The sequence below is a fragment of the Petaurus breviceps genome, unplaced genomic scaffold (assembly GCF_028583685.1).
Source record: "Petaurus breviceps papuanus isolate PSGF00001 unplaced genomic scaffold, PetGlider_PUasm1.0 181, whole genome shotgun sequence".
NCBI lineage: Eukaryota > Metazoa > Chordata > Mammalia > Diprotodontia > Petauridae > Petaurus > Petaurus breviceps.
This window is the reverse complement of record NW_027185784.1, coordinates 20,856,685-20,869,259: the sequence shown is the minus strand read 5'-3', so window position 1 is coordinate 20,869,259 and position 12,575 is coordinate 20,856,685. Positions and strand designations below refer to the sequence as shown.

Genomic DNA, 12,575 nt, shown 5'->3' with positions numbered 1-12,575 from the left:
CAGAGACACACATTTAGTTGAACATTCAGAGAAATGAGCATAACCAGAGAATGGAGATATATAGAGAGGCATCATGGTACACTGACTGATTGGCAGGAGAGATGGATAGATGGATGGATGGAATAAGCATTTATTAAATGCATGCTATAGGCCAGGTACTGTTCTAAGTGCTTTAAAAATATTACCTCATTTGATCCTCACAAACAACCTTGTGAGGTAAGTGCTATTATTATCATCTCCATTTTACAGATGAGGAAACTGAGGCAGATGGAGGTCAAGTGACTTGCCAAAAGTCACACAGCTATTAAGAGGGCATATTTGAACTCAGGTCTTCCTGACTCCAGGCCCACCACTCTATTCGTTGTTCTGATACGGTAGAAGATATACTGGATTTGGGATTAGAAATTCTTCTATCATTTCTGTCCAGGGCAACTGTGTGATCTGCTTCAACTTTCTGGGCCTCATTTTCCTCATCTCTAAAATGAAAGAGTTGAACTAGTTGGCTTCTAAGTCCCCTTCCAGTTCTAAATCTATGATCTTATGATTTTATGATCAGGGTCAATAATTTTATGATCAGGGTTCATTCCTTGAGAATGGAAATTGAAATATAAAAATATGATTTAACAAAGAATATAACTGTAACTGAAAAGACAGAGAGACGGGGAGAAAGGAAGGAAGGAAGAAAGAAAAGGAGGGAAGGAAGGAAAGAAGGGAAGAAAGAGAAGGAAGGAAAGAAGGAAAGAAGGAAGAAGGGAGGAAAAAGAGAAGGAAGGAAAGAGGGAAGGAAGGCAAGAACAAAGAAAAGATCAAAGGATGGGAGAAAGGGAAGAAGAGAAAGTCTGAATGAAGGAGAAATCTTTAGGAGAAAGTATTGAGGTGATTCAAAATGTCAAATCCAGGTTGTTCCTGAATAATACAGTATGTGAGGGGGCCTTTTTAATACAAGGAATGTAAAGTGCCAGAGGCTGGGAGAAGAAAAAGTAACCACGTGATTCCATGACTTAATGCCTAAAGAAAAGATTGTTTCACATAGCTGATGACAAGCACTAGATAATAAATTTGTTGATATTTGATAATCATCCAGTTCTCTATAGGAAAGGAGAGGGAAAGTCTTATATATTAGCTGGATTCTATTCGTAAATTAAATCAGAACTACAAAGGATAAAGGAAATGATATATTTCTTAGATTTAGAGGTAAGTAGATTGTAATGGGTTAGTAAACTGGGTGCCTTATATGATATAGAACTATCATACAACATCAAAAGACAGCTATTGATTCCTTACTGATCTCTGTATTAGGTTTTATTCTCAGTCCATTTGCCTCTCTCTAAATTTCTGGTACTTAACTACTTTTACGGTTGCTGCTGTTGCTGCTACTACCTTATGTTTTTATAGTATTTCGAGGACAGCAGGGTCCTTTCCTTACAACAACCCTGTGAGGTAAGAAGTGTATATATGTTGCAGTTTGTTGCAGCTATTTTTGCGCTTGTGTGGGGTATTTAGAAAATTCCATAGAAGAAACAAACCCATCAATAATGTTAAATAGCCATAAGCCTTTATTTTGGACACATTTTATCTCACATAAGGGAAGTTACTTACCTGTAAATACTTAGAATGTGGTGAAGAGGGAAGGAAGGTGGGGAGGAAGCAGACGTTAAAAGGCACGCCAAAAGCACAGGGTCCCAGGTTTGAGTGTGATGATATTTAGGCCTAGCAGGAAGAGGGTAAGGATTGATATGTGAGGTCCCTTACTGCCCTGGCGCCTAGGTTTTGCCATGCTTTTAGTCAAACCTCCAATTATTCCAGTTGAAGAATTAGTTCTTCAATTCTTCACACACAACAGGGCTCTGCAGAACTGTTCTAGTTACTTTAGGGAGGGAAGGAATCTTTGTTCGACATGGCTGATTGGTCCTCCATCTCTGATATTACAAATAAAAAGGGATTTATATTCCACGAGTATTTGAAAAGCATACCATTTTTTTTTCTGAATATAAATTTCAGAGTTTAACATCAGGTATTCAGTATTTCATTATCCAAGAGACTGGGGACTTTGCACAGCCCTCCCTCACTTAAAATCAATTCACTTGCAATCAAAGATAATTATTGAATGCTCATTGTATGCAGGCATGACACTTGGTCTTTGGAGTACTATTTTTATTGATATTTTTCTTCTTCCTCCTCCTCCTTCTTTTCTTCTTCACCATTACTAGATACCTATTATAATATAAATTCCTTGACTATAGAGTCTGTCTTGCTTTTGTATTTCTCCCTCCCCTTAGCCTAGTGCAGTGCTAGGCACACAACAGACAATAAATGAATGTCGATTGCTATATGGCTTAGGCATTATGTGCCTAATATTGTATTGATCACAACATTGGATCTCTTCAATTCAGGCATATCAGTAATGATCTTAGGTAATTAAACTGTTGATTGGAAACATTTAACTTGATATAGGTTATAAACCAATCTTAGAAGTTACTAGAAGAAGATAATCAGTTTAAAAGGGCCTTAAGCACACAGCAAATTAGACTGATGCAGGAGAACAAATCAGTGACCTTGTTTTCAATAGCAGTGCTATTTTCCCAGAGGTTCCCAAACTTATTTGGTCTACTGCCCCCTTTTAAAAATTACTCAGCACCCCACTAGAAATCTACTTTCTTTAACCCTGTAAGTTTTTTTTTTTTTTTTGGCACCATTAAAAAAACCAAACTTCCCCCTGGATCATTCCAGTGCCCCCCAAAGGACAGTATGGCCTACTTTGGGAACCTATTTGAGTCTAACCAATAAAATATAATAATGGGTGGGATGATAATTAAGTTTTTTTTCAACTGCCAAGATTAAATGATTCCTTGAAAGCATTTTGAAAAGTTGCAAGTATGATAAATATTATTAAGATTAATAAATGAACTGGACAAAAGTTTAAGTTGACAATATACTCATACATAGGTCTGTTTTGTTTACTGGTTTCAATTGTGTCCAACTTTTTGTGACCCCATTTGGGGTGCTCTTGGCAAGATACTACAGTGGTTTGCCATTTCCTTTTCCAGTTCATTTTACAGATGAGGAAACTGGATCAAATTTCTTGTCCAGATAGCACCAAGTGATTTGTCTAGGGTCACACAGCTAGTAAATGTCTGGGGCTGAATTTGAATTTAGGAAGATAAGTCTTCCTGAGTCCAGGTTCAGCTCTATTCACTGTGCCACTTAGCTGCTCTAAGTAGAACTATAACAAACATAAAACAGATAAATGGTAACCTTGGAGGGGAAGGCATTAACAGTTGGTGTGTGAGTAAATGAGTGTGTGTGTGTGTGTGTGTATGTGTGTGTGTGTGTATGTATGTGTCTCTATGTGTGTGAAGATTTGGAAAAAAGCCTTAGAAAGTCAATACTCAGAATGAGTCTTGAAGGAAACTAGAAAGGTGAGGATGGAGAGCATTATTCCAGTTATGTAGGACAATTACCCATGCAAAGACATGGAGAAGAGAGAGTAGCATGTGAGAAGAGCAGCAAGAAGGCTAGGATTACTGTCATAGAGTGGTGTAGAAGGGAATCAGGTATAAGAACCCTGTAAAAGAAGGATTGGTCCAGTTGGTGAGGATTTTTAAAAGCTAAACAGGGGTTTGTTTTTTGGTCCAAGAGATGACTGGGAATTGCTAGCATTTACTAAGTAAAGGTATTGATTTACTGAATGGGCATAAAGTGGTTTATAATCCACCAGAGAAGCCTGAGGCATTTTGAGAATAAGGGAACAGGGGCAGCTGAGGTGGCACAGTGAATAGAGTACCGGCCCTGGAGTCAGGAGAGCCTGAGTTCAAATACAACTTCAGACACTTAACACTTACTAGCCATGTGAGCTTGGGCAAGTCACTTAACCCCAATTGCCCTGCCTTCCCCCCTCCAAAAAGAAAAAGAAAAAGAAAGAGAGAGAGAATAAGGGAACAGAAAATTAGGAGGAGAAGCAAGAAGGAGCCATGAAAACCCAGAGAGGACAGCCTAACCAGGTGGTGAAAGGGGCCTGAAAGTTATGACTTTCTCAAGGTCAGGAAGGCTGTAAGAGTGCCAGTTGAATTATGCTGTTTGCATATTTCTGCTGGGTTGAAGGTTACTGCCTGGGGCTCCAAGTGCCCTCTAGTACCACTTCACTGGGGGAGCAGGAAGGGTTAAGGCATATGCAGTGAGGCTCTTGCCTTCCTTTGGTGCAGGAGACAAACATGCAATCAACTATGCAAATATCCTAAGCAAGGGGAAGTATTATCTATAACTAAACTAATTACTCCTTTACTTAGTAGAACAGAGAGGCTTTGGGCCCGTTAATTGGGTATTGTTTTGGCTCACTTGATTTTTAAGAGATTAAAAAAAAATAATCATTCTGCTCTAAACCCTCAAACTCCTTTCTTTCAAATAGGCTTCATTGCAAGGATTCATTTTCTTTACCTATAAAATCACAAGGCAGGTTTATCCCAAGAGTGAGATAGTTAGGGGTATGAAAGCTTTTATGGTTCTTAAACTTTCACTACTCACTATACTGAATAGAGCCCTGAGGTGATATTGAGTTACTGGGTGGAGCTAGATAGTATCTTATTCCAGAAAACCAATTTAGAATTCAAGTCAGTTTTTAGTGTCTGTTTTTTCTACAAAGCACTGTGCTAGGCACTGGGGTATACAAAGCAGAGGCCCTGCTCTCAGACTAGCTTGCTGTGGTGAACAGAGTGCCAAACTTGGGTTTAGGAAGACCTGACTCCTCTTTGTTATTTGAACCCTTTAAGTATAAGTTTCTTCCTCTGTAAAATGGGGATGATAATGTCTTTTCCGTAAGGTAACATTGACTTCATGAGGCTGTGGTTATACCTATTTAAATATATATGTATGTATGTATATATATATATATACACACATACGCACACACATATATGTATATGTGTACATATACAAAATAACAAAATAAATAAATTTAAATAAAAAAAATTAAATACCTAAACAAATAAATAAATAAACTGTTATTAGTCAAGGAGGCCAAGACAAACTCACCATTTCATCAGATTCTGAAATGTCTTGACTCAATCCAAGAAGCAAGAGCGTTCTTTCATATGACTTTCTTCTTCTTCTTCTTCTTTTTTTTTTTTTAAAGCAATCAGGGTTAAGTAACTTGTTCAAGGTTACACGGCCAGTTATTTCTGGGTGTGGTGCTAAGAATCTGAGCCCGGATTTGATCCTCAGGTCATCCTGACTCTGGGGCCAGTGCTCTTACTCACTGTGCCACCTGGCCTCCCCCATATGACTTTCTTCTTTGCTCCTTACTCCTGCCCCTAGCCTATACATGAAAGGAATTTCCATTCTACCACATCCACCAAGTTATTGTGGCATCTCCAGATTCTAGATCTCCAAATTCCAATTCAGGGAGCTTTGGACAAAGTCATGCTGCCTCCCCTTACCACAGTATCTTTCACCAGAGTGCAGTGAGGCCAAGAATTAGGTCCCCATGTGAGCCATTTGACTTCACTAGGAAGTCACAAATTGTGTACCCCATACTCCTGGCAGTTTTCTTTAGAGGGTGCATTCATTATTTTTCATAATGCTCCATGATGCAGTGGATAGAGCACTAATTCTGGAGTCAGGAGATCCTAAATTCAAATGCAGCCTCAGATACTAGATGTGTGACCCTGAGCAAGTCACTTATCTCTCAAGTCTGCTTTAGGATCCTCATTTATAAAATGGGGATAATAATAGCACCTACCTCACAGATAATAATAGATATGTACCTCAGTATCAAATGAAATAATACTTAGAAAGCACTTAGCATAGTGTGTGCCACATAGTAGGCTCTTAATAAATTCTTATTCCTTTGTAATAGGGAGAAGGAAAGACAGCATGCCTAAATAGGTCACTTTTTGGAGAGGACCTGTGATTTCATTGCTGTTGGGAACGTCAGCTGTGGAAATATAGCAACTTCCTTTGTGAGAATAATAATAATAAATATGTTAATATAATACTAAAAATATTTGTATGTGTTTTCTCATTTGATCTTCACAACAGCATTGTAAGATAGGTACTATTATGATCCTCATTTTACATGGTAAGAAACTGAGGTTAGGCTATGTAACATACCCAGGGTTACATAATTTGTAGATGGCTAAGGCAAGATTTGAACTCAGATCTTCTGGACTCCAAATACTCTATTTACTGTGCCACCTAGTGTAATGGGAATGTAAATTTTTAAGATCTTCCCTGTCCCTAGGCTAAAGTGCACCTGGAGCCTGGGGTGAGAGGCTTGTTTTTCAGTTGATACTTTTCGATTGGCCAGTGGGTCCAAAAGGTTGTTACATTCTCTGAGCCAGGAGAAGGCTATATAAGCCCTGATGTGAGGCTTTGTTTTTGGGGCCTCACTTTGAGAAATGTTCTGTGATTTGATCAGATGAAACTCTGGAAAGCCATTGTCCAGAGCCCCCTGGCTTTGAAACCCAGATGTTGTTTGGTATGGATGTAATGGTTGGACAGTTTGGAAATCTGTCTACTTGATCTGTTTTTGTCTTGACAATTCTGTCTGTATACTTTGAAGTTCGGGGTGCTGACCTTTTTCCCCTGAACTAGGTAAACGATACATATTTGACTGATTAAAGTAAGCTTGTTAACCCATTTTGAGTTGCTTTCCTTTATCAAAGCAGATCCAAGAACCTGTGGTGGCAGCCACCCTGGGGACGCTGGGGGTGCTTGCTGCTATACCTAGTTGCCATTGTCTTTACTGGCAACACAACTGGTATGTGTTAAAAGCAGCATTTGAAATCAGGTCTTCTTCTGTCAAAGTCGAACCCTATATTCACTCTGCTATGCTGCCTTTGTAATCCCTAAAGATTACAAGATTACAACTGAAAAGATTGCAAAACAAAGTAATGACCTCGGGTGACTAAATTGTGTTATGAGAAAAGAATCCGAATGAGACCAAAGAGTGATCTGAAGCAGGAGTGGGGAGTGTTTGAATAATTGGGTATCTCCAAAGCTGGATATCAGATGTTCAAAATGTCAAAAAATGAACAGCTGATTCTCAGCAATATGATGATCCGAGACAATTCTGAAGGATTTATGATGAAAAGTGTTATCCGTCTCCAGAGAAAGAATGGATGTAGTTTGAATGCAGACTGAAGCATACTTTAAAAAAAGTCCACCTTTAGTTTTCTTCTTTTTTTTTTGTTTGTGTTTTCTTTCACAATATGACTGATATGGAAATCTATCTTGCATGACTGCACATGCATATAACCTGTATCAAAGTGCTTGCCTTTTCAGGGAAGGGAGAGGGAGGGAGATAATTTGGAACTCAAAATATAAAAAGTGAATGTTAAAAAATGTTTTTACATGTAATTGGGGAAAAATAAAATATTAAATGAAAATTTTTATAAATTTAGAAAAAAAAACAAATAGCTTGATAGTAGCATGTGACTGTCTATGTGTCTATGATCTTCCAAATCTGTTGAGATGGCAGGTTATTAGACCTAACCACAAGATATTTGGAATAAATTCCTTTTCATTTCCAACATTTTATAAAGAGTAGGTGATTCAAAATTTTTGTTGGCTGGTGACATTAGCAGGAATTGGATTTAGCTTTGACTGAACATACCCCATAGGAAATATGGGGAACAGTAAAATGTCAGTCCTCAGCTGCCACCAATGCTTTCAGGCCTTAGATGAGGCTTTTGAATAAAGACACCTTGGGACTTCAGCTCACTGAGATCTGGAACTCTTTCAAGTTCTGCACATGTGTGAGAAATCTGCTGTGGGAACTCAAGGGATTTAGAGGCTTTCTAGCATGGCCAGGTCTTTCAGTGTGTTTGTCATTGCTACATTGGAGAAAGATAGTAAAAAAGCAGAGTGTAAACTGGTCTTTTCATATGAAGCTCTGGATGACATTTTATAATGGAATACATTCAAAGTCTACCTCTGTCTTTGGGAAGTGTAAGAGTTAGTACTTATACATACCTAATGTAGTTTTCTTGTTCCAAAATGATTTGAAACATTTCACCTATTTTACCTCATGAGATCTCCTGTGGAATTGTGGGGGTGAACATAGGATCATAGATGCAGAGTTGTAAGGGGCCTCTAAAGACAGCTATCATTTGCAGTTTGGGAAACTGAGGATCAGAGAAAACATGAACAATTGTTCCATCCCACCAGTAGGAAAACTGAGACCAGACAGGTTGTGGCTAGTCTGTGTTTCCCAAGGTAGTCAATACTAATGTCAAAGATAGACTCCTGTCTCTTACATTCCTTTCCACAGGTGGGATCAAATTTACTTCTGACAGTTTGGTGGCACATGAGTTAGGAAAGGTTCAAATCCTGTCTCAGGCAATGTACTAATTATGTAACTATGGGCAGGTTACCTAACTTTGTTAACATCTGTTTCCTCATCTGTAATAACATCACAAGGCTGTTGTGATGCTCCAATTAGATAACCTAGGAGTTGTTTACAAATCTTAAAGCACTATTATGCACATTATAAAGCACTGTTATGGATTTGCTACTTTCTAACCTCTTGCCTTATGTCTTCCACCCTTTGGTTCATCAGGAAATATTGGTTATATTCATGATTCTAGAGACTAAAGTTATGTCTCCACATGCAAAATAAACATGATATCCTCAAATGAGCTATATATCTTGTTCCTTAAAGACACATGTGAATTACTACTGAATAAACATAAGTGCTGTGATTAACTTGGACCTGTAGAATTGTAAGGTACCATAAAAGTCATTTCGTCTAAATATCCCATTTGACAGCCAAGGCCAGAAATATGGATTAGCTTGACCAAGTCATGGAGGTAGTAAATGGCATTACCAGGATTTGAACTTAGCTACTTTGACTCAGAATTTACTGCACTATAGATAGCACCATGTTGACTGTAATTTAGCATGAGAGAGAGTACTTCCTAGTCATACTATTGTCTGGGTTAGTTTACAGAAGAAGCTATGACTTTACAAAGAGACCTGCAAGATGGAAGTCAGAGTGGATGTTATTGAGATATCCATGTTTCTTCTAATAGAATGTAAGCTCCTTAAGGGCATGGAGTTTTCATTTTTTTTTCTCTTGCATTTCTATTATCTGGTACATCTTGCAAACACAGTCACTTAAGCAATGCTTGTTGAATTGAATTAATTTCTATGCCAATGAGCTGGCAGGATAACAGCCAACATACAGGGAGGAAGCCTCTCCCATTAGCACCTCTACAATCTCTGAATGCTATTTAACAAATGGCTGTCTATAAAGTCATGTGTAGGGAGGATATTGCATTCTGCAAGAGAATACTTAACTGATTGCATAAGAGGTCTTGGTTCAGTAGCTCTTACAGAGAAATAGATGAAAATTGGGCAAATATAATTAATACCAATCTTCCTGGGATCCAATCTTCCAGAAATGGAGAGTGAAATTCTTTCATCATGGAGTTCAATCAGCTCCCCCATCTGACTTAACTTGACACAGTTTTCTTCTTGTTTTTCTGTTAATCCCCAGAATGCAGCCACAACAGCAGCAACAGCAGCGTCGAAAATTTGCAGCTGCCTTCCTGGCATTCGTTTTCATTTTGGCAGCTGTGGACATTGCTGAAGCTGGAAAGAAAGAGAAACCAGGTAAGTAAAAGATCCTCTTGGGTAGGGTAGCTAGCAGCACTCTTTATTCCCAAAGGCCTTCACTTCACAGAAGGGCAGGCAATAACACTACTTATTGGTATAATCCTACATTAAGGAGTGGCAAAGATTTAGAAATGGAGGGACTTTAGAAGTCTTCTAGACCAACATTCCCTTTTTTATGGATGAAGCAACAGGGGTCCAGAATGGTAACATGACTTCACACAGCTGATAGACAGGATTTGAATTCAGGTTCTTTGACTCCAGAGCAAATACTCTTTTCAGTAAATCATGCTATTCTGCAGATAAAATTGAATCTTAGCAAAAGGGAAGTAACTTGACTGTGACAGTTAATCAGACTACAGGTACTGCTTTCTTATTACGTGTTAATTGCTTTGGATCACTAATTCTAAATATTGTTCACTCCCCACTCAACACTTGTTTATGGCACATTTCAGAAGGTCAGGGGGTCCTTGAGAAGTTCTAAAGAAGCTTGCCTGAATGCTGTTTATTTCCTTTCTAATCACTTCAGAAAAAAAGGTGAAGAAATCAGACTGTGGGGAATGGCAGTGGAGTGTGTGTGTCCCGACCAGTGGGGATTGTGGGCTGGGTACCCGGGAGGGCACCCGGACTGGTGCGGAGTGCAAACAAACCATGAAGACCCAAAGATGTAAGATCCCATGCAACTGGAAGAAACAATTTGGAGGTAAGTATAAGCATTACCTATTCATTTTCTTTCAATATTTCATTTTCTACTTTTCTTGAATTAGATTATATTCCCCACTCATCTCCTCAAATTTTTGATAGTGATTCTTTAATGAGATAGTAATTCATTATATTAACCTAACTTTTGGATACATTTTGTTTTTATATCACAATAATTTCTCAACACACTTCTCTTTCCCCTTCCCTTATAACAATAATTTAGAAAAGAAAAAAAAAAGCAGTTTAACAAAAACATCTAACAGACTGATTGTATCTGGTGTTTGTAACATTTTACAATCACCTCTTTCATGAAAGGAAGATTATGTATTTTCTTTTTCATTTTTTTCTCCAGGGTCATTATAACTATATAATGTCAATTTTCATTTTTTTGCTTTATGTCATCATAGTAGTCATATATATTGCTTACTCCACAGCACATATGTTTTCTCATGTTTTTTGGAATTCTTTCTTATGGCAAGGTAATATTCTATTACAATCATGTAATGATTTTTTCTTTTTAGCTTTTGCCCAATCAGTGGGTGATTACTTTGTTTTCAGTTCTTTGAAACAACAAAAACAACAAATAAAGCATTAGAAAAAAAACAAAGCCACAAAAATTATGGTCTATTTGAGGCCTTTCTGTGTTTGTATTGCTTAGGTGCATATGATAGAAGTAGAATTTTTGTAATCAAAGGGTGCATTATCCATTGGTCCTTGCACTATCTCTTCCCTTCTTTCCTAGGCTGAATTTTCCAATCCTTTTACTCCTGAGTCTAATGTTGAACTCCTAGTGAACACCTCCTCTCTACCTCCAAAATCTTGAGTCCTTCCTATCCAGGGGCATTAGATTAAACAATTTTTCTCTCTAGGCCTTTCTATAATGTATATCGTATCTCATCACTTCAGATTAAGCCCTGCATAAAGTCACCTTTTATGGATGGAAACACTGTACAAAATCTATAATTTGTTGGTATTGAGCACAAAGAGCAGGTATACTTAGCAGAGAAAGGTAAGGCATCTTTGTACTTAAATTCCTTAGGATGAGACCTAAAGACCTATCTGTTGGAAATCTGAAATATTTCTTTATTTTTGCTCTGCAAAAGTGAGCTCACCCTGAAATGTCTTTTTGGTTCCTTTCTTGTTTTTAGCAGAGTGCAAATACCAGTTCCAGGCCTGGGGAGAGTGTGATGCAAACACTGCTTTGAAGACAAGAACAGGAAACCTGAAGAGAGCCCTTCATAATGCTGAGTGTCAGAAGACGGTCACCATTTCCAAGCCATGTGGGAAAGTTACCAAACCCAAACCACAAGGTAGATTCTGACTATTGCAATATAGCCCCCTGTGTTTATTTGAATTATATAAGATCTGGATTTGTGAAAATCCACCTAATTTAGAGAGAAGTTCTAGGAATTTTCTTAGTTAAAGAAGAGCTTGCTGGAGGATTACCAAACTATAGTGAGATTGTCTGTAGATATTGTTGTCAGTTGACAGCCTCATGCAGATGAAAACTCCTTCAGGCCTTCTTATTTTTGTGATTCTTAACTACATATTTTTAGACATAATAGACAATAGAGATGCATTTGTAAATGTGTTTATTCTTAAATATTTATATGAATCCTTCATAAAGAATAGATATACAACATTTTGGAGATCTCTCCATTTCTCTCTTTAGCACTTGAGGGTTTAGTAATATCTCAACTAGGCAGTCCACATGTCCTATTGACAGGACATAATTGGTGCACCTGCGTTTCTAATCATGCATCCTCAATAATATCTGCCCCATCACTTCTGATATACAAGTTGTTGATAACAAGTGTCAGCTGGCTTATACCCATAGCACAAAATACCCTTGGCATTATCCATTATTTTAATTCTTCTGAGATCATGGTGCTCCTTAACAAGCAATTTCTAAAAGAATTGTATACACTTTGCAAATAAATATTGCAAAAGAAAAACAAAAAAAAAGTCTCCACACTGAAAAATAAAATAAAGCAAAACTTACCAATATTGTGGATAGTGGCCACTAAAGGAGTATTTCACACCCCCCCCCCAACCCATTTTCTCCAGGTGGGTTTGCCAATTTCATGACATTTCCCTCCCAGATTTCATCAATTTCAAGCTAATCATTTCAGACAAGTGAAGGCTTTGATTGTTTATAGTGGATGAGGAATTTTGAAATTGATGATATCTAGAACCTCAGGTCATTTCTGCTAGCTGGTGTGTGTGTGTGTGTGTGTGTGTGTGTGTGTGTGTGTGTGTGTGTG

General features: G+C 37.9%; 1 protein-coding gene across 4 annotated transcripts in view; it reads left to right on the top strand.

Moving 5' to 3' along the window:
* PTN (pleiotrophin) overlaps window positions 1-12,575 on the top strand; it is a 129,183-nt gene that overhangs the window by 92,459 nt on the left and 24,149 nt on the right. For 3 of the 4 annotated variants that reach the window (XM_069087302.1, XM_069087299.1, XM_069087301.1), the window contains exons 2-4: window positions 9,494-9,609; window positions 10,139-10,312; window positions 11,460-11,621. In XM_069087302.1, coding sequence (XP_068943403.1) covers window positions 9,495-9,609; window positions 10,139-10,312; window positions 11,460-11,621 — 451 coding nt within the window. In that variant the 5' untranslated portion in view covers window position 9,494. The remainder of the gene's footprint in view (window positions 1-9,493; window positions 9,610-10,138; window positions 10,313-11,459; window positions 11,622-12,575) is intronic. The other variant, XM_069087303.1, reaches the window with a different exon arrangement.